Source organism: Cyclopterus lumpus, chromosome 22, assembly GCF_009769545.1.
Source record: "Cyclopterus lumpus isolate fCycLum1 chromosome 22, fCycLum1.pri, whole genome shotgun sequence".
Lineage (NCBI taxonomy): Eukaryota > Metazoa > Chordata > Actinopteri > Perciformes > Cyclopteridae > Cyclopterus > Cyclopterus lumpus.
In genome coordinates, this window is record NC_046987.1 from 8,164,395 (window position 1) to 8,190,759 (window position 26,365).

Genomic DNA, 26,365 nt, shown 5'->3' on the forward strand with positions numbered 1-26,365 from the left:
ATCTGCCTCCCTGGCAGGCAACAGCCCGGCCGTGTCCTGCTGGTGATAATCTGTTCTCTTTCAAAAAGGAAGATTCAAAATTGTAACAACTCTTTTATTGACATAAAACTTTAAACAAAAGTGTGGTCTGATCTACTTAACATACATGTCAAATGCTGTATGATGCACAGCATCATTGATTGAAAAGGAAATTGGTTAAAGTTTTTTTGTTACTGTTAATACACTCTTCATGCCTATATTTATAAATATATTTATATAAATATAGGCATGAAGAGTATAACAATAACGAATATATATATATATGTATATGTATATATGTATATACATATATATATACACATATATATATATATATACACACATATATATATGTATATACATATATATACACACATATATATGTATATATATATACATATATATATATATGTATAAATATATATATGTATAAATATAGGCATGAAGAGTGTATTAACAATAAGTCTTTCTGGAGGTACAACAATTCCAATTACTTTCCTCCCTTTAAGCTCTGTCTCCCAAGTGACTCAGCAACTCAGTGGGAAAATGGCCTGGATATGGTGCTGCCATGTTCCCATTTTATAAATCACTCTGAAAACACTGACGGTTCTTCAGGGTCCCACAGGACAAGATGTTATGTGAGATGGATCTGAAGTCAAAATTGGGACATAAAGAGATACTCACTCTTAAAGACCTACTGTGGTAACTAGCAGGCTTTCTCTATTCTCCCAAATACACATGAATCTGTGTTGACTTCCTGGAGCAAGGTTTTTGGAGCCGATCTAACCCACCCAGGATCTTTATGTGCCTTGCTCTAGTGTCTGTCCCAGGATTTCGACTATAACAAGTTACCTATTTCTCCCTGGGTGCAGGGGAAAAGGGTTTAAAAAATGCATGCACATGCCAGGTGGAAATGTCAAGGCTAAGAGCACTGTAGTCTCCTCCCTGTGCTAACAGAGGCTATTAGTGGGCTTCTCTTGGTTTCCATACTTTTTCTATTTCTTATTCAGTAGGGTTGTTGAGAACTTGGTGTTGTGCCGGTTGGCTTGCCATTGTTCTATTTCTTAGCTTGGAGAGGTGCTTCAGTCTGAGCTCCTCTCTGAACTCGTAGCTGAGGAGACTGGGTTCATGGGCGCAGAAATGAGCATAGGCATCCACTAAGGCCCTGAACTGGGGGATGGTGAGCTCTGTAGGGCGCAGAGTGGGGTCCACGTCTGCTTTCTGCATCATCTCCTGTGTCAGCTCCAGGCGACACACCTCAGGGAACAACTTTCTGAAAGTGAGGGACAAACATGAAGAAATGCTGGCACAGATTCCTCCACTCAGGTCACTTTGAAATCTTGATGATCATGCAAGATTAATGGCGTTTAAACAGAAAGAAATTCTCCCTCAGCGATTATTTCAAATCTGTGAAGTTAATTGAAATCACACAAAAGGCTAGAGCTGCTCATGAATTGTTAAGTTGCTGCATTGCCATGCTCCATAGTAAAGGACTGGAGACACTCACGGACACAACGTTATCCAAAATTAAGACGGGAGCTATCATTTAAATGAAGAAGCTCCCCAAAATATTAAATCTAGAAGGGGGCCCATTTGTTTTTAAAGTACGCTCCCCTCTTTCCTGGGTCCCTTCTCTGCAGGTTGGTGAACAGTAGCTATTTCCACACACACTGCAGCACAGATGCTTTTTAGGCGCTTCAGTGCTGGAGCCTTCTCTCCAATTTGGTGCCACTGCCGCCAACCCGCTGTAGTTACATAAACTATGCTGCCTCGTCTTCCTATGACACCTCCATGACTCATAATTGCTGCTCTCTTTCGCACAACCAGTGTTCTTTTGTTTTCCGGGCCTACGTACACTTTCCTAACGGGGGCGACGGGCAGCCGTGCACATGCGTGTGGGCGCGTGGGATCGTCACTCGGGGTTTTCAACAGAAGAGCGCTCCGATGTTCAGACCTTTCCACAGAACAGAAAGCCTCAAAAGTAGTGGCTTTATTTGTTTGAGTGCTGTGTGTGTGTGCGTGTGTGTGTGTGTGTCAGAAAAACGCAGATCAAAAAACATTCTAATTAATGATGAGATGAAGACGCAGCTGTCAGAAAACAGGGAATGAAAAATGTATAGAGGGAATGATAGATGAGGATGAGACAAGATTAAAACGTTTTTTTTTTTTTTAAACAGTGAGGGGAGAGAGAGGGTGGATGCTTTGAAAGCTACATCAAGAACTCTGCTTACTCCACTCCTTTGTGGCAGTGCTTCCTGCGGAACTGGAACACGTTTCTGACGACTTTCTCCACCAGCTTGAAGGGCTGCGGGATCTGGGGCTGAATCAGAGGGGTGAAGTGAACTACTCCCACGTCCACCTACACACACACACACAAAGAGAGCAAGAGATATCTTAAAACTACTTTGCAAAGAGCTAATGGCAATGAAGAAAGTGGCAAGAAAATGCAAGTGAAAAAGCGCTCGCGAGAGAGAGAGAGGGAGAGGTGAAGGGATCAATACACTGGAATAAAAGAAAAGAGGAGAGGCAGAAAAGCAGATGACGCAGCATGGCTTTCTGGCGAGCCGGTTCTCGTTGCCACAGTAACACCTGTGCGATGGACCATAGAAGCTGAGCCTCTCTCCTCGTGGCCCTGCCTCACCACTGAGTTTCTTAATACCTGCCTGACTCACTGTAGCACTCTGCCCCTCCTCCCACTGTCTTACTGGCTCATTTCCAGTACAAGGGAAACCAATGTAGCATGAACACGTATGGATCCAGTGATGGGAACGTTACCTCATGTCCCGCTTTGTGGGAGACCAAGTGGACACAGGGACCGTGAGTTAAGGCCCTTTCAGACCATCCGCAAAAATAAATCACAATAAAAACTTGAGCCCATCTATCTTTATGAGCCATTCCACACCAAAAAACTATTTATTTTCTTTTGCAGTGCAGTGTTTTTTTCTTTTCCGCAGCTCTGCGAATTCCAGATGCCAATAAAAAAAACAGCAACCAATAAAATAAAGACTTTTCTCAGACATGTCATGCTGTAAAAGAAAAATGAAAAAAACACAACAAGAAACATAAACAAACAAAGAGCATCCTGGGAAGGAGTTGAACTTGTGATAGCGAGTAGACGACAAAAGAGAGCAAACCGGTATTTGACCACATTAATATTGGTGTCTGTGCAGGAATAAATGCAAACAGATAAAGATTGAAGCAGAACATTTCGTTAGATAAAAACCTGCATGAATATTATTACATCTAGCTCTGACTTTGAGAGAGAGAGGAGAGAGGACTATTGCATGCATTTTTTATAATAATAATAATAGTAATAGAAATTGAAATGTCCACGTTATGAATGAAGCTTCGAATCATGTTATTTTATTACCAGCAATGGCGCTATATGAGCTCGCTGTCTTTGCTTGAGAAATCCACGGACCCCCGTAGGTATTATACGTTTATAAGCTGACCATTATAAACAGACCAGTATGGGCCTTGCATTGGCTCCCTGTGATTCACATCAGTCATGATGAAAACCAGTGCAATGAAGATCAGAATATACCCTCGTTAAAATGCTTCAGAGGAAAGGCCACCACATTGTCACTTTTCTGCACAGTATTGAACATTTGGAATAACGAGCCCGTCTCCAGTGTGTAGAGATCAGGCCGGGTTTATTATCGCAAAAAACAACTCATGAATCAAACGTGAGACAGTGTCAAACTCAAACTTTTGGTAGCATGCAGGGAACGGGAATAATTGTGTCGACTTTGTTATGAAAGGTTTGAACGTGAAGAATTGACAGCAAATATTCCACATTTTCCTTTCATTGTCTTTGTTTTGGTCCCCCAGTGTGAAAGGCCTTAATTCTCTTAGAACTGCTTTAACTCCTAAATAATCTAATGGAAAAACTAACAAACTGCTAATCTAGAGGCTTTCAAAAATAACACCGGCAACTACTGATGTACCCGTTGGGGTCCAAGCACCCCTGGCTGTGAATCGGTGAACTACGGGAGAGGACCCGCTGGTGGTAACCTTAGTTACCGATCCTTCCCGTCAGCCCTGAACTGACCCACTGTTGAAGTCATTGTTCCAGACTCAGCAGAGCCTCACTCTTGACTTTTTTATTTTTTCACATATATACATCCGCACATTCTCTCTCGACTCTATTGCTAGTTCCCCTTTAAAAGGATCATCTCCTCTCTTTATCTTCTGAGCTGATGGGATGGGATCAAAAGAACTCAAATACATTTAAAGACTATTTCTGAATGTCGAGAGTTGTGCCTTGGCGCACAAACAAGACCATCATCTTTGAAGGTTTTTCTTCACATAATGGCATTCAAGTAATAGCTTAAAGGGCTACTGCGCCACCAGAGAGATACTCTCCTGCGTGTGGACCAATGGCGAAGCCAGACAGTGGGCAGCAGAGCGGTGCGGTCGCCTGTATGTCTTTCCATAGAAGGTAATAGCTTCACTTCCCTCATGAGGGAGCAGTGTGAGGGACTGTACTTTGATTGGCTGAGCACTCTGAGGGGAAACATCAGCAGTGGTATTAGTAATATTAATACCTTTCATTGCCCTTTAGTGCGTTTTGGCTTTGAATGCTTTTCAAGATACCGGAAGACTCTTTGTATACCGAGCTAAAATTATGACACGCATCTACATAAGGAACTCCCGGATCTCTTTTTGGATCTGAAAGTGGAATGTGGTGTTTTTGTGATGAAGGACGCTGCGACGGAATACAACGGAGAAGACAGAGGTTGCAAATACTGTACATGTGCCGGTATGTAGACGAGAGACAGAAGCTGTAAAGGTGCATGAATGGGAATGTTACGCAGCATGTTTACTTAAGATTTAAAAGGCAGGTCAAGCATGTAATAACACACACCCGCAAACTTATTCCCCCCTCTTAGTCATGCAAACACATACATACACTGCAACATAAGTAACATGAAGGGACATCTAATTCAGCTCAGCAGCCCTCCTGTTTAAAACGACGTGCCCCGGGGAGCTTGTGCATCCTTGAAGATTGTATTCCTGGATTGTGTGACTCACTCACAGCTGCCTTTTGCTTTTTCTGCGCGACGGGGCCGGCGTCAATAATTAGGGAAGGGAAACGTAAGTGGGCAGAAGACGCGTGAAGGATTTCTAGTGAGCTGTTTAGATTCCCCGTTTCTGTGAACAACGGCGGTACCGCATGGGAGCTCTCGTAAACCGCAGCACTATCTCTTATCAGATCTATAGATGCCCGTGCCCCCGGGCTTCCTGCCGCAGTGGCGTTTAATGGGACGGCAGCGGCGGCACTGTTTGTCTCAACCGCCCCCGAAGGCTCTGTGCAACAATAGATGCAGAGAAGGCTAAAAACTCCTGGGTTCAGCATGAGATGGAGGAAGGGAGGAATGTTGTTATGAGTTAAAGTTGTGCTGAACAGCTGTTGAGCAACTTCATGTTTAATTCTAATGAAGATTTTTGGCACGTTTGACACAATCTAACACTGACCGACGACTTCACGGTGTGCTCGTAGTGTCGGTAATAGCCTTGGCTTCTCTGTGATAACTCTATTGTTAATACACTTGGCCTTTTGGGTGATAATTCATGCTTTTTAAACACAACGGCCGTGTTGCAGGTGTTGTCAAGGGCAGTGAGAGCTGTGGCTGCATCCTTTGGTTTGGATCAAAAGCGTGTATTATGACAATCAATCCCTCCGCCTGTCACATCAGCATGTTGGGATTCTGATTGAGATTTGATATCTGTGTTGCAAAACTGCTTCTCTAATGTTTTGGTGCGACGCGAGAACAGACAACCATCAGGAAGACGCAATAAAAAAGGAATCTCTTTAATTTCAGTTTCTGCCGGAATAATTGGGCCATTTATATTCTGCGCTTGGTGATTTAAGAGGGGAGCAAGGGGAAAAGTCGATATTGGGACTATACAGGCAGCAGCATTTCAGGCATCATCTTGTCCAAGTCACTTTGCTGCTATGATTTATGTATGGCCTTGATACACGGCTTCACTAGCACCCCCGCAATATATCCTGCTCCCTGCCATTAATCCTTCCCCTGATAACCTCAACATGCAAGGAAAGTCCATTTTAAATCATGCGCCATCACCTGGGTACTCCATTGAGGTGCTATGAACATGCCTTCACTCCCCCCCCCCCCTTCATGAATCCTTAAAATAATTTGCATCTGCTGGGCGATCCTGAACTGGGGCAGCAGACCTACTTATTTCACAACCTTTATATCTCTCCCTCACTCAGGTTCTCCCTCTCCTTCTTCACACTGTACAACGCAGACCGAGATGGGAAATGCTCTTACAGTAATCATTTGAGCAAAACATCATATTATAGGGGAGGAAGACGAATGAATTATTACCACTAATTTGGCCTCGGAATTAGATTGTTATGTAAGGATCAAAACTCAAGCTCACGAATGACTCAGACTCTCGAAATCCGGCTTATTTGACTGGAGCTTTTAGAAAAGTCTTTAAACAATTTACATTGACTGTGAATCGGCTTTCCTCCTCATGTATGTTGCATTAAATAATATGATCAACAAACACCTTGCATATCCTAACTAAAAAGAAGGTATTATAGATTCCCCCGGTCGAAAGAGGAAAATATGAGAGATCTCTATCTAAAAGTCCCACGTCTGCTCTTGTCTGCTACTCAAGACCTACATTACATGAGTGACCATATTCCATGTGTTTGAAATTCCCAAAGCTCAGCAGGGCACTCTACTACTCCATCTTTGCCCCGTGGTTCCCCAGCTACTCTTCCCCCCCCCCCATTTCCACCTCCAACGCGTCTTTCTTGGCGGGTTCTTGCCCAATGGTTCGTGAGTAGTAATTTGTCATGTCCCTCTAAGCGTAACCAAGGCGAGATGCTCAGGGGCCCTGGGGCACCAGCCACTGTGCTACCTGAACCACCAAGACTTGCGCGTACATAATGGCAGGTCCTGAGAAAAAGCTGGATGGAAGAAAGCTACATACAGCCGGGGAATACAAGAGAGAAAAGCTCACAGCGATCCTGCAAAGGGGGGAAGAGCTGCATTAATCATGACAATACCTTGAGAAGACAACCTCCATTACATCAGTGGAGGGAGACAGCCTCTCGGATAGGAGAAGGCAGCAGTCAATGCCGCTGCATATATATACACGAGGCTGGTGTTGCTGGAGGGGTTTGGGGAGAAAGGGGCTTTGGCTTCCTGTGCAAGCAGCGCAGCGTATTTCCCATGAAATCGCCCATGGCATGCACAGAGGACACTCAGTCTTTGACAAGATCAGCTCCTTGGAGACTCTTTCGTCAAAGAAAAGCTTGAACTTTGCCCAGATATGTGACATTTACTGGACCAACGGAACAGCAAACGTGGGAAACATTGTTTTTATGCGCTATTCAAAAAGGCCAGTCCACTTTGTTTATCTTAATGAAGTAAGCCGAAGAGACTCTTTAATCATGGCATGCCGGTACATTTGCGACATGTCACAAAGTGTTTCACCTGGGTCAGGTTTACACGTATTATCTGTGGTGAAACTGGACCCGGGCCCCGCTGCACAACAAGATTGCATTGACAGCGACATCACAGCTATCACACAACACCTTGCATCTCCGCTGTGAACAGACCGCCTTTGCGAGACGACGAGCACGAAAACCAATTACGCAAGGGAGGACATAAAAGAGGAAAATGCAAATCGAACGATAAAAGCCCCTCGTGTGGGCAAAAAGAGCGTAGCTGGTCCGGCTGTGCCTCGGAGCTATGCTGCAAAAGAGGCTAAAGAGGCTAAAGAGGTCTGCTGTCAGGTGATAAAATAAAGGGGACCACGCTTATAATAGCCTGCAATATCTTCACACATCACCGCGTCACACATTGGCACTCACTGGCTTATGTTAACTGCGTTTTGCTTTTCTCTCCTTTTATCCGCTCGCTCTATAATCTATTTATTTATTTATCTTACTCCCCATAGAACAACACCAGCATCAGCACTTAGGATCTCATCGGTTTTTACAAGGAGACAGGTCACACACGCCACACTGTAGCGCGTCTGTGGGAAACTGGAATATTTCTCTTCCTACTGCAGTGGCATCCTGGAGAATGTAGAGCTGAAGGTCGACACCAGCATCACACTGGGGGGTAATGTGGTGTGCATTACCTACATGCCCTACATGCCAGCCAGATCTCATTTAAGAGAGGGTCTCTTTGGGGTAGTTTACAGGGAAAACAATGAATGGGTGAAAGCACTGGGCCCAATAAACAAACAGATCAATAGCTAAACAAATCAATTGCAACCAACCGATCTACACGTAATGGCTGCACATCCCTGTGGCCAATGCCTGGTCGTTATACGGATAGGCAAAATAATGTCTCGCAGCTGGCTGTTTTTGCCCACGCAGCAAAAATAATAGCAACACAGATCTGCGTATCAGGTCTATTAGTCCTATATGAATTTTCTTTTTTTTCCCCTGTCTCATTTTGTCCTCTTTGTCATTCATGAATCCAGGCCGCCTAGCCACTCCCTCCCGTGTTGCGTGTCCTCTACAGAGAGGCGAGGGCCGAGAGGGGAGCAGCTGTGAGTTTTAGGCTCCTACTGACTGATGCCTGACGAAGATGCTGCAACCAGAGAGGGTCAGTTTTGGCATGGTGGGGCACACATGCTCCTCTGGACCAACACAGACACAAACAAAGCTCATCTGGCCATAATGAAAGCAGATTTGTGTTCTGTCTTAATTAGATTCCCCATCCCAGTCGTGTTGTGGGGCTATGTTTGGGAATCATATCTAGAGTTTGCATCTTGGCCGTTCCTTATCTTAAAAAAACAGCAGTGTTGCTTTATGACTACAAAGCAGCTCAGTAACGTTTTTCATTATAATTAAGTGAGCTTACGTTAGACAGCTAAAATGATTTTCTCCATCCTTAATAGTCTTATCAAACAAATAATGCTGCTCTTTACAGCCTGTTCAAAATAACATTCTGCCAAAGTTATTATGAATAATGTTGCCAGTTCTGTCTTTCCTATACTTTTTTTTTTTTTTTTTTTAAACATGATGGGAATGAAAACATTTTCCCCCCTTCAATAGTTAAGTATTACCACCGTTCTTTTCACAAAAGCAATCCGGCTAAATAAAGAATAATCAAAATGGACTCTGCTCACTGTAGAAACTGTCAAATTGAATCATTTTTTGAATTAGCTTATATTTAATTAGTAGGCTGCTGCGTTTGCTTTGGCTACATAGACGGCGATAACAATAACTATCGAAAAATCAAACTAACTACTGCATGTTATCCATCCCGCCCTGGAGCAATGTGCTCCGATGCAGGGATCTGGAGATTATTGAGAGAAGCTTGGACATCGTGTCTGAAAGTAGAAGGAAAACAAATGCAACCAACGCGCTTCGTTCACAGATTTAGAGGCGAGTAAAGGGTTAGGGTCGACTTTCCTACATGAAATCTAGCTCATCGATTACCGAGATATCCTGATCACTTCCGTCTCTCGCGTTAATTAAACGGAGCAGGAGCACGTGACGGTCCGAGCGGCGGCTGCGGCCATGGCGGGTGAGAGGAGACAGGTGGACGGCGGCAGTACAGGTGCGTTCAGACGTTCATAAAGTTGTTGTGAGGCAGAGGACCGCTGCTCTACACACACACACACACACACACACACACGCACACACGCACAGCTCTCTCTCTCTCTGTCTCTCTCTCTCTCGCGCTCCGGTTGTGTCTCCCGTCTCCGGCCGAGCAGGCATGTCCTCTCACACTCCGCAGCCGAGAACATGGGCGGCTTGAATGGAGCCGTGATCCGGGCTGAATTCTGCTGCTCAGCCGGCCGTCTCTCAACGTGCGACTGTGTGTGTTTACAGGAATCAATGCGAACGACGTGACGCGCCCGCGCCAGCTCTGCAGCAGCCGGGGTAAGGGATTACTTCAACGTCGCCGTTTCTCCTCTCTCCTCTCCTCTCCTCTCTCCTCCTCTCCTCTTTCCTCTCCTCTCTCCTCGGATCATAAAACAGCAGCAAACAACTACACTGAGCATCGAGATTATTCCGTCAGAGCTGCAACGAGCTATTTATTTGGCTGATAAAGATGCACAATGCGGCGGCTGGGAAGTCTGACTAAATCATAATAATAATAATATTTAAAAAGAAACTGGTGAAGTTTAATTCTAGCGGCAGACATAATTGAGTAAACTGGTATTATTACCTCAAGAGAACGTTGTGTGACTATTAAAGAGGTCCACTCGGTAAACAGCAGTGACATTTAAGTGGTAGAAGACACAGTATATGAGTGGGGTGAGGGCACTGCAGCTTTAAGTCCACATAGCTATTGAGCATTGCAAATACCACAAACTCATTTCTCCTTCTCCTATAACAGCTCTATGGGGCTCCGGGAAGGAGAAGGCAGCGCGTAGAAAATGCATACATGCACAGCAACCCGTGTTTGGCTTACCTACTTTACAGTCAGCCAGAGCCGCTCGTGCTTCGTGCTTCACACTTGCCCCTTTGTTTCCAGCCAGGGAAGTCTGTGCTGGTGTTAGGTGAATGCGGGGGAGACCAGAAGGAGGGAGTGCGTGGGGGACCCACTCAGTTCCATTTCTCATTTCCATCTCTCTCCTCCAGTCCAGCAGAGCCGCAGCTGAGGAGCTAGGGATTTGATTGGCAGCTGGAACGCCACTGAGGGAGGGGAGAGAGGCGGCCGGGCAGTGGGGTCGACGAGCCGGGCTGGCGCCGGGTGAATGCTGCCTGGCGAGGACGAGCGCTGAGGAGGCGGCGGCATCAACTTGAAAAGGGAGCATGGCATCCACGGGCATGCAGATATTTGGATTTGTCCTCGCGCTGTTGGGCATCATGGGCGCCATGGTGGCCACGCTGCTGCCCAACTGGAAGGTCAGCGCCGATGTGGGCTCCAACATCATCACAGCGATTTCCCAGATGCAGGGTCTGTGGATGGACTGCACGTGGTACAGCACAGGCATGTTCAGCTGCACACTCAAGTATTCAGTGCTTTCCCTACCTGCGTACCTGCAGACTGCCCGCACCACCATGGTGCTCTGCTGCGTGATGGCTGCCATGGGCCTCTGCCTCGCATCGCTGGGACTGAAGTGCACACGTTGGGGAGGGGGGAGGCGCTCCAAGCGGCACGCTGCGATCGCCAGCGGCGGCTGCTTCGTCGCTGCCGGCTTTCTGTGTCTGGTGCCCGCTTCCTGGTTTACCAACGAGGTCATCACCAATTTCCTGGACTCCTCGGTGCCCGAGAGCAATAAGTTTGAGCCCGGGGGTGCCGTGTACGTCGCCTTCGTTTCAGCAGGATTCCTCTTTGTGGGGGGGTCCATCTTCTGTATGTCCTGCTCGGGTAAACGGCATGGCCCCCAGGACCTGATCCTGCTCCCTCCCCCAGACAAATTGCTGCTCCAGCAGCAGCAGCAGCAACAGCTGCTCCAGCAGGAGCTCCAGCACCAGTACTGCTCCCTCTCCCCATTAGACAATAAGACCGGCTACAGCCTGCAGGACTATGTGTAATAAAGCAGCGCTCTGTACACTACAGCTAAAAGGAGACGAGCCTGAGATGGGGGAGGGGGGGTAACCATCGCGGCTCATGCTACACACTAGGCTTCGGGGGGGGGGGGGTGAGACGGACAGACAGGAGGTCAACAACTTTGAATTCATTCCACCTTCCCCTCCATCTCGCTCTTCTTCCTTTTTGTCTTTTGCAAGCACAAGGAATTCCCTAAGCGTCGCCTTGGTACAAGCTGTGTGAATGTGTGAGGAGCCAGGACACAGTGCTGCAGCATTGGAGGAAGCCGCAAACCAAATGCAGACATTCTTCGTCAGTAAATCACAGAAAGAGCTCCCCGGGGATTGGATTAAGCAAATAAGGAAGCCTTCCGTGTAGATTTTTTATTTATTTTTTCTTCCCCCTCGCCAAAGGTTTGAATTGTAAGAAAAGAAGCAATCATTTAGCTGCTATTTACAATCGTGCGTAGTACCCTCTCAATTGTCAAAATGGGCAGTATATTGCCTGAGAAAAACCTTTCAATAGCAAGCCATTGTAGTGTTTTTCGTATACCTATCCACTAGAATGCCACGAGGAATTGATCGAAAACAAATAGTCATATTTTTGTTAGCTACTAGAATGATGTTGATATTTTGCCTCTAAAGCATGCTGTGTGGAGCCTGTCTGTGTATTGATACAGCGGCATGCCTGGTAGAAGACTGAGACATAGCCACAAAATGCCTGTGCCTGAAAAGCTGTAGAAACATTACCCTGCTGTAACTGTTCAAAGAGGACTGTCAGGAGGAGGAGACGTGGACCGCTGGGCTGGATTTCAGACAGAAAATGCAGACAAACAGTTGCCTGCTTCCCACTTTGCGGGGGTGGGGGGATGAGAGAGATGGAGAGGAATAGAGAGATTCAAACCTTAAGCAGAGTGGACTGTGATGTGCTGCTTTTTAAAAACAAAGGTAATATTTTCATCAAGACAAAAGACACACACTGCCTGTCATGAACCTTCCCCGTTCCTGCACGCCCCCCAGACACACTGGCTCGTGCTCTTGTGTGTGTGCGTGTGCGTGTGCGTGTGCATGTGCGTGCGTCGGGGTAGACGGTAAACACTCGCCGGCTTGTTTTTTGCATGTGCTTTTCACTCCTGTCATCCTCCTCCGCACTGCCATGGAAACGGAATTCGGCATTCAAATGTCTGTATTGTCCGAGGGTTGGGCGGTTGGGCGTGCATGTCTGTCAGTGATTTGAAGTTGTTTAAGGAGGCATCTTTTTTTTTTTTCTTTCTCCCCAAGCATGGATCCCAGAAGCTTTAATCAGAGCTCTTGTTCACACTGTTTTCACTAATCCCCTTTATTAGCCTGTTGCACGGTCAGAGGTTGTTTAGAAAACGCTCTCCCTCGCTTGCCCACTGCGATGGCGTCTCTGCCCCGCGAGCGCACGTTTAATGGTGCAGTGGCAGAGAGGCAAAGACGAGGCAGAACAAAAAGGGGAAGCTTTTTTGAGTCATGGTCCACTGGGTAGCTGTTGTGGCAGGCAGCGAAAAAAGCTTTGAGTCATTCTCCATATGTGACTTGTTTTCCAAGTGCGTCAGCAGTGCGCATACGCTCCCAGTCTGCACCTGCAGAAGGTTTCAGTGTCTTAAATTGCAGCCACTTGACTATGCCACCATTCCTCTTTTTTACTGCCTGTCACTCTCCCCATCCATCCCTCCCTCCCCCCCCCCCCCACACTCCCTCTGTCCTGTTTGTGTCACATCTATGTCACAAGAATGTAATTGCTGACTAGAGAAAGCTAATGCATGCTGAAAAGCGCACACACACACACACACACACACACCTCATTTGTCAGCAGCGCTGTCACACTTTCAGCCGGCCGTGTGTCCACTCTTTACTGAGAGAGGGATGTCTTGAGGTTTTCACGAGACAGACCGGGCCTTGGCAGTGTTGTATAGAAAGCGCACATTCTCTCCTCCTCTCTCATGAACATGCAGCCTCCTGGGGGAGAGCAGATGGCTAAGCCCAGCTCGCCACCTGCAGGCTGCTGCCGGCACACCGCGGGCCCCTTCGTGGACACCGCTGTCGGCCCTGGCAGCCCTCTCGGGCCGGGCTTTCTGCCCCGCCCCGACTTAGCCATCTTGCCCTCCACGTAGGCCACGGAACTGGCCTCCTGACAATAACTCACTGCCCAGGCACCATAACCAATGCAATAAACAAAGAAGAATGTGCCATGTCATCAACGAATACTGACACGTTATGTGTTTTGAGAATGTGCCAAATTGTTTCATGATGACACATTTCAATACTATCCGGAGTTCGTTCTGTTTATTTTTTTTATTGAGTTGTTTGTACGTGAATTATACATCAGCAAAGGTTTTATGGATTTGTGATTTGTTCTGCCAGACTAAGTCAACTAGTTGTGTACAGTCCAGTGCAGCTTTCGAGGGTTATTTTTGAATCCTCTTTATTTTTAATTTCCCAAAGCACAGCAAGACTTTACAGGGATGAGAGTTTTCATTGAAAAGCCATGTGTGGTAATGTTTTTTTGTTATGAATTCTGGTTCATTTGAAGTCTGTGACAACTGTACCCAAGTATGTAGGCTTTCAAGGGGTTTCTTCTTCCTTTTTTTTCAATGAGGGATCAGGATTCCCTCAGATTGTTTCAATATAAAATACAATATCATGTTCATACCATATCTTCTTTATAAGAAGACTACTCAATGCACTTTTACTTTTACGGCTGAGCAGTCCAAGCTCCCTGGACCAGTACGAATACATAATACGACTGGCACTCTGGGGAGGAAATAAGAAAAGGGAACGGTTTGGTTTGTCTTGATGATCAGCAAGAAAATAGGAGCTTGATATTTCTCTCTTTTTTGTGGCTGTGCAGTTCGATCATAAGCACGCAATTTCATTAGCTTATAAACAGCCAGAGTGCAAAGTGACACGGTCCTAAAAGTCTAAAGAGTTACAACTCTCCTGCATATACTGTACCGAGACATTGATTTATAATTTTGATAACTGCAGCTTATTTTTGTGGATGCTTTAGCACTTCTTACTTTGCCAGAGCATATTTGTGATGATTAATAGTTCACAAGTTCTGATACAGTTGTCTCAATGTGCTTGTGCAAGTAGTTCTATTTTTTACCAATAAAACTATTTTGTGAAAGCAACATGCCTACTGTGTGTGTGTGTGTGTGTGTGTGTGTGTGTGTGTGTGTGTGTGTGTGTGTGTGTGTGTGTGTGTGTGTGTGTGTGTGTGTGTGTGTGTGTGTGTGTGATGAAGACAGCGACAGCTTTCATCTTCCTGCCAAATCTACAGACTGTTGGAAGGTACAGGCTGTGCCGAGTGTAGCAGACAGGCTGCTCATACGCAGCGGCGCCCGGGAACAACGCAGTGTCCGTCCAACTAAGATGCGCGTCCATGAACATTACCGTGTGGATCCTTTAATGCCACAGCCAGCCTCCGCTAACCATTCCTCACTGAGATGACGCCACAGTGTATCTGATAGAGAGCCACGGGTTTACTGACAGCCTGCGGAGCGGCTGATAATCATCACAGGTGAATGGAAAAGAAGAACGTACGGTAATTCAATTCAGTTTATTTTCTATAGCCCAATATCACAAATTACAAATTCGCCTCAGGACTTTACAATCTGTACACATACGACATCCCTGTCCCAGGACCTCACATCGGATCAGGAAAAACTCCCTAAGAGGTCGTCGTGTGTGGGAGACATTCACATTGGGCCCAAACAGATGAAAGCTCTGCACCGACAGATCTGCAATAAGCAGATATGAGCTTGATAACCCTAGCAGCTCTCAAATAAGTTGGTAATAAAAAAACGGTTTATCCATACAATTGTTTTTGTTTTTTTCCACTGTGTGAGAGAACTTACAAGTAGAGCTGAAAAAGATCCGTCAATTAATTGAATAGTGAATCAACCAATACATTATTTGCAACTATTTTGATAATCAATGAATTGTTTGAGTCATTTTTCATTCACTGGCTCCAGCTCCTTAATTTTGAGGATAATTTCAGAATTTCTTTGTGTTTGAGTTGAAAAAAACGAGAACTTTGAACCCTCTGAGCGTTTAGGAAACTGATGGACATGTTTCACTCTCATTTCCCAGTTGATTAATCATTAAAATAATTGGCAGATTAATTTATAATGAAAATAATACATCCCTACTGACGTATATATTTGTCAGCGGTACAATGTCCCACTCATACATGTCTTAGTCCAAATTCGTAATCAAAAATTAAAAAAGGATAACTATCAAAATAGTTTTTAAATGTTATGTTTTTATAGGAAACATGCATTTAGGCTGAAACATTGTTATGCTGAGAAATTCAAATATTGATATCAGCGTTGGCCTTGAGGATCCGGTTTCATCTTTAATCCACGAAATAAAAGAAACTGGACCCATGCAAACGTATTCACAAGAGAAATTATATATATATTTATAAAAAGATTTTGAGACAAACACCCCAGACGTCATTAGCCTGAAGCAGAGCTCGTTCCAAACCAGAATACTCTGCAACTTTAATATCTTTGTCATATAATGTAGCCCATACACTTTGGAATGGTGCGCTCATGTATTTTCCAAGTGAATCGGGGCTCTCATTACAGCTGATTGGAGTGAAAATGTGCTTTCCTGAAACAAACATGGATTATTCACGGCTCCCTCTCCTTCACCCGCTCCTCTTGGTTATGCAACAAGAGTGCAGATCAAATAACTACTCCTCTCGTGGGGAAGCGCTAATAAGATCGGCTCCTCGGTGTATTTAACCTACATTTCCCATCAAAGGCGTTCACCCCCAGTTGCCGCTACGACAGATCCACAATGTGAAGGGAGGTGAGCGCTTGTCGATTCGCAGCAGGAGTTAATCATGCGTCGGGTTTCCCTTTGAACCTCACTGCCACGTCAAATCCACAGATTGCTCCATTGGCCTTGTTGACCAGCGAATAACCTTTCCAAAGATCTACCGCAGGTAAAGAGACGCCGTCGACGACAACGAAGCACACGAGAGCCCAACGCACTCCACCGGTCGAGCGAGACGGACGTTAGGGCATGTTCGGGAACGGTCGTGGCCATCGCGCAAACAAAAAACTCTCGTCAGCGATCGCCACGTTGCTCAAAACACTCACATGTGTAGCGCTTCGTTCTGGCCAGAGAGGGTTCATCTTAGGAGATATAATGTGGTCATCAACATTGAGGAGGAATGACCTTCCTTTGTTGCTTTGCTCTGTCCTGGTGCTCTCTCTCTCTCTCTCGTGGGGCTGGGGGGAATAATAGCAACGACCTTGGTGGAGCAGTTAACTGCTGAGAAAGGCAGTAAACGCCATGGAGATGACAAAGGAGCGCTTGTAGGGAAAACAATACACTCTGACGGTTCAAAGGAAGCCCTTTAATATTTCAGCTTTCAGCACACGGGCAGGACGCATGGCTGGGAGGATTCAGGAAGCTAAATGATTGAAAGGTGTGTGGACACGGAAGGTTTTCTTTGTCTCTTGATGAATATGATCAGAGGAGAGATTGTTGTATTGTATTACAGGAGGCCACAGTGTGCCGGTGAGAGAGCAGAACGGCACACTTTCACACACAGAAAAGGTTGATGCAAATCTTGCAATTGTCAGTTTAACTATTTTTTTCCTTTTTACTCTGAACAAAACCTCATCAACAGACCAGCTAAATCCAACCTACACCTTCAGTCCCTCTGAAAAGCCTTTCATGAAATCACAGTGCATGAAGTTTAAATTAGAGCGTTCCAATAACCCTTCAAGTTAATAGCTAATAGATTAATGCCTCCCATTGTGGCGAGGCTTCATTTATTATCATCACATCTTCGCATCAATAGCAAGTTACTTATCAGAAGCTGACCTTTACTTTATTGGAATATAGACAGGGTTTTTAGCATTAGTCCTCAAAATACCTACATATCCTCCTGGCATGCTTACTAACTAAACAGAGCTGAATTTGCTAAACTGTGAACGCTGACTGAGCGAGCCAGGCACAGTTCCTTGTGAGGCGGAGCAATAGATCTCTGGAGATGTTCCATAAGCAAACTCTGCCAACCTCGGCATTTTGTTTCAGGAAACAGGAGGAAGAAGAGGATTTTTCTTTTAGCTTTTTTTTTTTTACCTCAGGTCGGTGATGTATCGAGACCAAGCCTTCGGGCGTTTACCGCGCCGGCACGTGTCATTGAAATACCTCTCGATACCACGTTTGACCCCGTTTGCGAGACAGGAATAGGCTTCGGAGGAATTGTGTGCGTGTAGAATGTGTGTTGGGAGGTGGGAAAGCGGCGCGGCTCCTCCGAGTGGACTCTCACTCTTACTGGGCCGCTTCAGGCCACAGAGAAGATATCCATCACTGAGCCTGCGTTACACTGGACTGAGGCGGGTCTCATTAGAACACTGACAAACCACCGAATTCAAAAAGGGATATACTTATTTTGACATATGCAAATAACTACACTAGCTGCTGACACCTTATCCCATAGGGGTAAAAAACACAACTGAAATCAAAAAAAATGTTTAATGCAAAGCTGTACTGTGTGCCCGCTGGATCTTTACTGCCAAAAGTCTCCCTGACAACTGCAAGCCACAATGGATGCTCAATGCAGCGTTAACAAATTAAATTGAGGCTCTGCTCATCTGGCACGTGGTCTTGGTTGACGACTGTCTACAAGATGACCATCTGTAGGGCTCTCCTCCTGTGTGGCTCGGTTAGTTGGTGGTTGATGGCTTGATGTGGCCATTACTCAGAGCGGGCTGACAACTTGGACCAGACAACCATCTGCTGGAGGTACGCCTCGCTCTCCTTTCAGATTGATCTCCGTCATAAATCGGTCTTCTAGCACTCTGTACTTGTATGGAGGAAGTTTTTTCAGTCCTTACATCCTTTTTCCAGCTTTTATTTTCACATCACATCCAGACTCAATCCCCAACTGGCCTGTACGTATTTTTTTATATCTGTATTTCTCTTCTTCCACATCCTCCACCTCAATCACTCCATTTTCCTGCCTACCATTTTCGTTCTCCAACTCATTTTCTTTTTTTCTCATTTTTCCTCCCACCTCTATCATTTAATATCTCAGTCTCCCGCTGCTCACCTTCTCAATGCCTCCTTTTCTCCCTCACTTTTGCTAATGAATAACACAGAGAGGTTAGCTCTGTAGGAGCTCAACAGAAGAGAAAGCAGGTTGCTCGTGATGAAGCATGTATTGCACGACTTATAGACCTTCCTGTGACGGACACAAGTTGATTTTAATCACATTCTGCCAAGGAAGCAGAAAGGCAAGGGAAGAGCGATGAGCAAGTCAAGACACACTCTTCACTCTTTGCAAATCAGCTATTTTCTATGTAAAGAGGCAGTGAAGATGAAATTGGATGACTGAATGCCCGTACAGAGGATGCGGCTGTTTGATGGCAGCGTGCACTCTAACACCCCTTGACCCCCGACCAGAATACAAATGAGAAATGTGTCTAATGACTAAAGCAACCGCAAGGAAGCAGATTATTTTCTCAGTTTAGTTCCTTAAAGACACCTTTCGAATATATGTACAGCTGTGAATGACAGAGACAATTTAAAGACGCCTAAATCTGTCCGTCTTGATAATTAACAGGAGGATGGTGACTAATAAGAAAAGGGAGGCAGGCGTGATCTGCGGCAGGACAGACCTCGGAGACGGAGAGCCTCGGGGAACACCATCGAAGCAGCCAATCGCTGCTCTCAGAAACCTTCAAGGGCAATCTCAGTCACTCAATGTGACACGAGAGAGGTGCGCACCGGGGGCGAGAAGAACAAGACAGATTCAGGATAAGAGCCTATCTGCCCACCCCAGTCAATATGGGCCCCGGCAGCTGCTGGTTTTAAATGGAATAAACATTTCCCTTCTCATTATCCTATTAGCCTGCACAGCACTAGCTCCTATAGGTTCAAATCAAACAACCAATCACACCCGTATGTCTCCCCCCCCCTCCTGCCTTTATCTGAAGCTATTTTCTCATCATGATTATTTGGAATGGTTCAGTAATTTCATTGCTTTTTCTGTGGCTCTTTGTGACTCGCTGTGTGTTTGATTACACCGCGTTAAACCTCTTGAAATGTTTTTTTTCACATTCCACTAATTGCAATATGTGTCGTATAGCACCTGCTGCTGCAGATGTTATTTACTGTAGTGTAAGAGAGTGGCCACTGGTGGCGTTTGCTTGAGTACAAACCAGTGGCATTTTGTTTTTGTACAGAAATGTCCAGAAATAACTTATCAATACGTGACTGGGTGGACCTGTTCCAAGATGGCCACGACTCCCTCTATCCCTCCAGCCGAACACAGAGACCTCAGGTTTAGACGTGGCAAGCCGAAAGCAGACCAAAACAAGGCCCAGTTGTGCTTCAATTTGAACAAATTCCTCTTCGTTAACAGTCAGTGATCCCCAAGCTCCCGTGGGAACAGGATAATACAAACAATTAGATCGCTGAGCCGTCAAAGGTGTGAGGCACAGGCACACTCACACATGGGATGTAGAGGGACATAATTGTGATATTTGGAAGGGTTACTCCTCTATTACGATGAACTTCTGCCCACAAAAGGGGGGTTGTATTCATCCATTATCAAGTTCTAACAAATTGAACTTTTAGAGATCCCCGATTACATTTTTTTATCCCACCGATAATAAATGATGATCCATATTGGCAGATACAAATCCCTTTGTTGTTTGATTATACAGCTGGTCTACAAGGCTTCCTTTGAACAATCTGAAGTCAGAGTAAACCATCAAAGATTCTAAACGTTATCCTTTTACTTTGTTACAGTCATCTTTAGTAGGGTTTTTTTCGTCATAAAACCAATTAAAATGGTTATGGCCTGAACGCTTCATAAAGTAACTTGATAATGTTTGTTGGCTGTTATCGGTGCTGCTATCGTCACTCGCTTTCCCTCCTGTCAATTTAAACACGGATTGCTTGTTAGAAAAGCAGAAACGTTGATGTCCTGATGGCATATTTCACTGAATGTTGCCGGATAACGATCCGGCCAGTAAAACTCTACCTCACAATCCGGCGGTTCACCTGCGTGCAGGACATTGAGGGGAGATGTGTGCCCCCCGCCCCCTTTAATGTTGTCCCATAGGATCAGGCAGGACGTTTTTATTGCTCATGCAATTTTGTATAATTACGCTGGTGTGGACCAGTAAACAGAGAGCGTTTTATGAATTATACTACATGACATACTAGTAAAAAGGTGCCTGCACAATGCAGAGTATGATAGCATTAATATACTCTGCGTGCGCCCTGATCTTTTATGGGACACCGGCAGCAGAAGGCCTGCTCATCAAACAGCCATCATCTCTCCTAATGATATAAAAAATAAAACATTTAGTGGGGCTAGCTAGTCTGCATGCGCACGTGGGAGGCGCCGATTCATCTGCAGCGCATGCACGCCCAATGAGTCCACTCTGTGTATTTTGTTTTTATACGTAAAGCTAGCACGCACACAGGCGTGTGCACATTTCCCTACACAGACCAGCATGCTGAAATCCATCAAGCTCCAGTTTGACATACACATAAGAATAAAACATTTGAGAATAAAAAATTAAAAAATGAAGAAAGAAGTGTGTTGAAATAATCATTGGGAGCCATCTCTTCTAAGAGAATGAACAAATCAGCACTGGTCCCATTCACTATGCTGCGTTTCCCACCACACAGGAGGTTAAATATTTACCAACAGTGGGTCTACTAAAGAGCCATGGCATCTTCAAGGGACCAGCAGTCCATCGCTGACATCAACCTAACACCTATCCTTAAATTCAGAAAAGGGAAAACATGGTTTAATTTGTACAAAGATGTAAGAGAGCTCCTAAGAGTTGTATGTCTTTAATCTCAAGATCTATCTCAGCGGAGCAGTCTATTAACCAACACTGATGTTTCAAATCACAGCAGTACTTGTATTTTCTTAATGTGCCCCGTAGTCCCACTATAAATCCTTACCCAGGGAAGAAGAAGAAAAAACCTTTTGCATTCTCATGTTATGTAAGAGTGAGCGTCTTTCCTTCACCAGCGACACACGCACATGGGCTGAAAGGCGCAGTGAGAGAAAAAATGGTCCTAAAAAAGAACTAGGCCCTCATTATAAGGAGCAGTGTGATCGCGGGACATCTCAAATACCCACCAGGCATCATTACAACCTAAAAAGGGTCCAAAGGCAGAACCGAGACAACACTGATTCAACACGGCCTTAATGAAGCCTGAAAGCCAGAGGAGAGAGGGAGCGCTGCTGGTGGTGACATGACGAGGGACTCTGATGGGGGAGCGTCGAACCCGACTAGGAGCAGGGCTTAAGAGATGTGAGGAGATCGAACCCTTATCCCACGGTAGGTTAAGAGCCGTGAAAAAATAACGCTTGCATTTGCCAGCCGCCGATTACATTTAAAGATATAAAAAATAATGATAAATAAAAAAAAATGTAATCCTACCTTTGGTTTTGGGACGAAGGCCCGTCCGGGGATGGTGAAGCAGTTGCGGACTGTGCAGAGATACTGAGCCATGATGGACAGGCGGCTCCTCTGCTTGCTGCCTGTGCTGGCTGTCAACCGCTGGATGGAGAGGACAGCGACCAACACATTAGTAGAGCAGATTCCATCAGACCAGGTCTGTTGCTTATAGTGGTGGCCAAACATGTGTGGCAAACATATTACATAAAGACTAAAAGCTGGAACAAAAGTGTTATACCCAAGTATGTTTTCATGTGTCTTTAATAGAAAACAATAGGCATGCATCGCACTCTGCATGATTTGATTTGCCTAAATGATAAAAGAAACTAATTCTGATTAATTATTGATCAAGAACTCAACATTTAATTTGAACAATAAAATAGGACATTCCTTACACACTGTTTTCATACTTTGGTGATTGCATTACATAAGAGAAATATAAAGCTCTTGGCAGCTGGACAAGACAAAAGACAACAAATATGGCTGGAAAACTGAAACATTGCAACGCACCTCGGCAACCTCTTTCTGGAAAGTTAGGGTGAGTCGGGTGCGTCCGTAGACGAAGGGCCCCGTTCTGTTGGCTATGTTCTCCAGCCACTTAATGATGAGGGGGGTCGAGACGCTGAACGGGAGATTCCCAATGATGTGAAGGTTGGGCGGATCTGTGGAGCCCCACTTACACAGTTACACTCTATGGGATCACACAGGACCGTGTAACTGTGTACAGAAGTTCATTATTCTCACCTTCCCCCCACGGCTTCGAGACATTTTCTGGGAATCCTCGGTCCATTCTGTAGGTGAGTATGTCACCATGGACAATCCTCAACATCCCTGGTGCTGCCTCAGACAACAGCTGTGGAAGAAGAGGCGACATTAAATGAGAAAAAATGAAAAGGTGCTCGGAAACACTAAATGGTCATCAGTCACTCTACAGGTGGTTAAGGGTGCTGCTGTTGATCAACTGGCAACTGAGAGGTGACTCTGTTGGAGCCTTTTCTGCCGAGGGATCTCATGACCTTGTGCAAAAGCCTGTATTGTTGTGGCTGTTCAATTTACCTTCAGCCCCGGGATGAAGCGTGTATCCTTCTCCACCACGAGCACCTCGGACACCCCGGCATTGAGTATGGAGCGGGTGAGACCGCCGGGACCAGGACCCACCTCACACACACGGGCATCCCTCAAACTGCCCGCCTGACGCACAATTTTGTCTAAAAAAGGTGGAAATGAATGACCGACTCAATAGTGAGTTTTGACAAGGTTTTTTTTGCACACATATGTGAATTACATACTGACTTAGTTCAACTTGTGCGTCATATAAATAGCAGCGTACTCTCCAATCAACTGGCTTCATCAGTCTTGGGTATCTAAATTGAGATTAATAGTGTGTGATGTTACAATACCTGTCTGCCTCTGCGTGATGAAGATGAGGTGTATTAATCTAACAGTCACCTTCTCCAAGGGCAAGAGAGCAGATCAGACCTGCACTGCATCACTGGTAATTATATTAGGGCTCAAGCTCTGCAAGGGCTGTAAAAAATTGACTTGGTCCATTCACATCTGAAAGAGGTCTACTCAACCTCGCCCATACAGAGAAGCCTGTCCGTTTCAATGCCTTATAACAAGGTGATGTGGAACTGTGCAATCAAGTGCACAGACAAAACCCCCCATTGAGCCCTGAGTGCAGACATAGCAACAAAGAACAGGAGCACGCAGGTATTGGTGCACTGCAGACAAAGAGCGAAAGAAAAAGAAAGGATTGCTTTGGCAGTGTATTTTGCATATATTTCACAAGTGAATGGAAAGGAAGAGTGAAGCGGGCTGACCTGTGAGTCTCAAATCAAACAGAAAGTTCTGGGACAGCTGTTTCTCAGCTCGCAGTTTGTACAGCTTTATGAGCTCGCCTACAGTAGGCAAGGGAGGGAGACGGAAATACGCCAGTTTCCCCGGGGAAGCCATCATCCAGGTGTGAAACGCTGTGAAAAAAAAAACACAAGAGGTGAAGGGGGGGAAACACAGGATTGCACAGCTTCCTCAGCAGCAAAGGGATTCAGGAGCTGACAGCCATACAAATCCTGAAAAGGGCAACATGTTGGTAATAACACGTCAGTAATAGTCTTTGAAAGATTCTGTGGAAAGTATAATAGGTCAGGGGGGGATCATTTTGTATTGGCAGATGTAAACAATACAATTCTGTATTGTACAGGCGATGTGTTTAGGGGGAGGTATTTTGACATGCCCCTTTATGAGTCGGCTTTATACTAACCTTTAAATTCAAATGTATTGGCAAAGGACACAGTGACAAACTGTAATCAATTACAATTACTTCTTCATCAGGTCCTGGATTGATTACTGCTGAGGCAGTGCTAGAAGGTGGACTTTGAACGTTTAGGGTGTCTGATCATATGAACTCGTGCACCACCTAGTGGTATTATGACAGAACACCAAATGACCGACATAAAAGGCATAAAATCAAGTGTTTACTGGAAGACCTTGTCCCTTTTCCACCGACCTACATCTAAACCAACCCTGATCCCTAACCACTTGTTTTATGAGAAGCTTTTCCTGACTATATCCCTCACCCCGGCATGGGGGGCAACACGACTCGAGATGAACACATGATGAAAGCACGTTTTAGTTCCTCTAGTTTACGGCAAAGACCTTTGCGGCATCTGCTGCCACGGTAACCCGGAACATTCAGTCAGGAGGAAGTGAAACGACCGTAAACTGGAACAAATAACTTTAAATGTAAGTTGCCGGCAGACCGAGCGGTGACAAAGTCTGACACGGTCGTTAGCATTGCAAGCTAATGTTAGCTTCTTGGTTCGCGTGCCGGTGACGGAGGCCTCGGGCCTCAGTGAGTTCAAGCGGAGCACTTGTTTCTTCTGAACCGAGGTAAGCCTGAAGGCACACGGCGAACGGAACATAACAAGGACAGACCGCGAAGAAAGCTTAATCCACGTTTCTTACCGGTGCCGTTTTCCTCGCGTACGTTTCCCTATTCGTCATCCCATAGACGTCTGAGTATCCAATGACAGCGCGAGAATTATAATCTAAGCCAATCAAATTTAAGAAGGCGAGGTTTTGCTTTGTCCTTGAAAATCCGTCTTTTGTTGATGTTATGATGCGTCATAGCCAACAGAGGGCGGCAATTCACTGGTGATGTACTTTCTTCACACAACGCAGTATTGGTTGACGTAGTTAGTCTTTTAAATCCTAAATCATAGTTGCTTATCTAGTCAATATTTACTCTCATGATGTTCCCTTTATGAATGCTGCCTCAGTGTGAAATACAATGCCACGTTCTGTCCATTAACATAATGGACAAGAATAGAAAGACAGAAATGTACACTTTTATTGATCCCTGTGAGGAAATTCTTCTCTGCATTTGACCCATCATTAGTTATTAAGGAGTAGTGAGCTGCAGTGAAGCGCCCAGGGAGCAACTGGGGGTTCAGTGTCTTGCTCAAAGACACTTCAACATGCAACTATGGGGAGAGCGGGGATTGAGCCAGGTACCTTGTGTTTACGGGACGACCACTCTCCCCCATGAGCTTCAGCCGATCCAAATACAGCTTTTACTTAATTTTAGAATGCAGACATGTATGAGACAAAAGAAACAAGGTCACAATCCTGCATAAGTCCCTCCCAGTCTTGTAAATGTCCCTAGTCATTATTAAGATATACATTCTGCTTTTGACGTCTCCATAATTTTAAACTAATCGAAACCTCTCATCTTAAACTGATTAGCAGCCCAAGTGCCTCTTGCCCACTGCAGAGAAGACATTCATTGTATAAGTGTGTTGTCATGCTGGATGATGCACAGCTGTTTGGAATGAACCCCTCGGGGGCCCTGTGGTCTCCCGCCTCTGCTCACGTCCCACGCTGGGTCACGGGTGTCGCAGCTTGAGATGGTAATGTTCTTCTCCTCCAGGATTTGGCAGATGAGTGGCAGCTCTGTTTCCTGCTGTGGCTGACCTTGGGAGAGAGCTCCAGGCCCTTAAGAGGGTCCATAGCTCTGGAGATGTCTCTCCAAAGTCACCCTCTTGATAGTTTACTCAATGTGTAGGAAACACAGCAGTGAGACAATACTATTGATGTAATCTAGAGAATCATGAATAGATTATCATAAGATTCATCACCTGGGGCTCTGAGTGTTTATACCTCATGTTGATACTCTATTATGTGTACAGTGCATATGCATGTCCTACAAAGCAAAGGGGTACAGAGCACACAATGCCTCTTTTGACTTTCATTCCATCAATGATCATCTCGCCATTGATTACAAATATGAATGTAAACCAGTACACAGTACCTCCTGCTGCCGCTCCTTCTCCATTAGCAACTGCGGTATAGATAAAATCTTGCCTGCAGCACAAGA

General features: G+C 45.3%; 1 protein-coding gene across 2 annotated transcripts; it reads right to left on the reverse strand.

Moving 5' to 3' along the window:
* Nucleotides 1-425: 425 nt before the first annotated feature.
* Nucleotides 426-25,052, reverse strand: tfb1m (transcription factor B1, mitochondrial). Of its 2 annotated transcripts, XM_034563374.1 has the most exons (8): nucleotides 24,955-25,052; nucleotides 23,811-23,960; nucleotides 23,044-23,195; nucleotides 22,732-22,840; nucleotides 22,498-22,649; nucleotides 21,970-22,089; nucleotides 2,250-2,377; nucleotides 426-1,291 (listed from the first exon to the last, which is right to left on the reverse strand). In XM_034563374.1, the coding sequence occupies exons 2-8, from the start codon at nucleotides 23,944-23,946 to the stop codon at nucleotides 1,021-1,023; spliced, it is 1,068 nt and encodes a 355-aa protein (XP_034419265.1). In that variant the 5' UTR covers nucleotides 23,947-23,960; nucleotides 24,955-25,052; the 3' UTR covers nucleotides 426-1,020. The 2 variants fall into 2 exon arrangements, with proteins under 2 accessions (XP_034419265.1, XP_034419266.1); XM_034563375.1 differs by lacking the exons at nucleotides 21,970-22,089; nucleotides 22,498-22,649; nucleotides 22,732-22,840; ... (1 more) ...; nucleotides 23,811-23,960; nucleotides 24,955-25,052 and adding exons at nucleotides 10,440-12,725; nucleotides 21,219-21,963 and having other exon boundaries at nucleotides 1,026-1,291.
* Nucleotides 25,053-26,365: the final 1,313 nt, after the last annotated feature.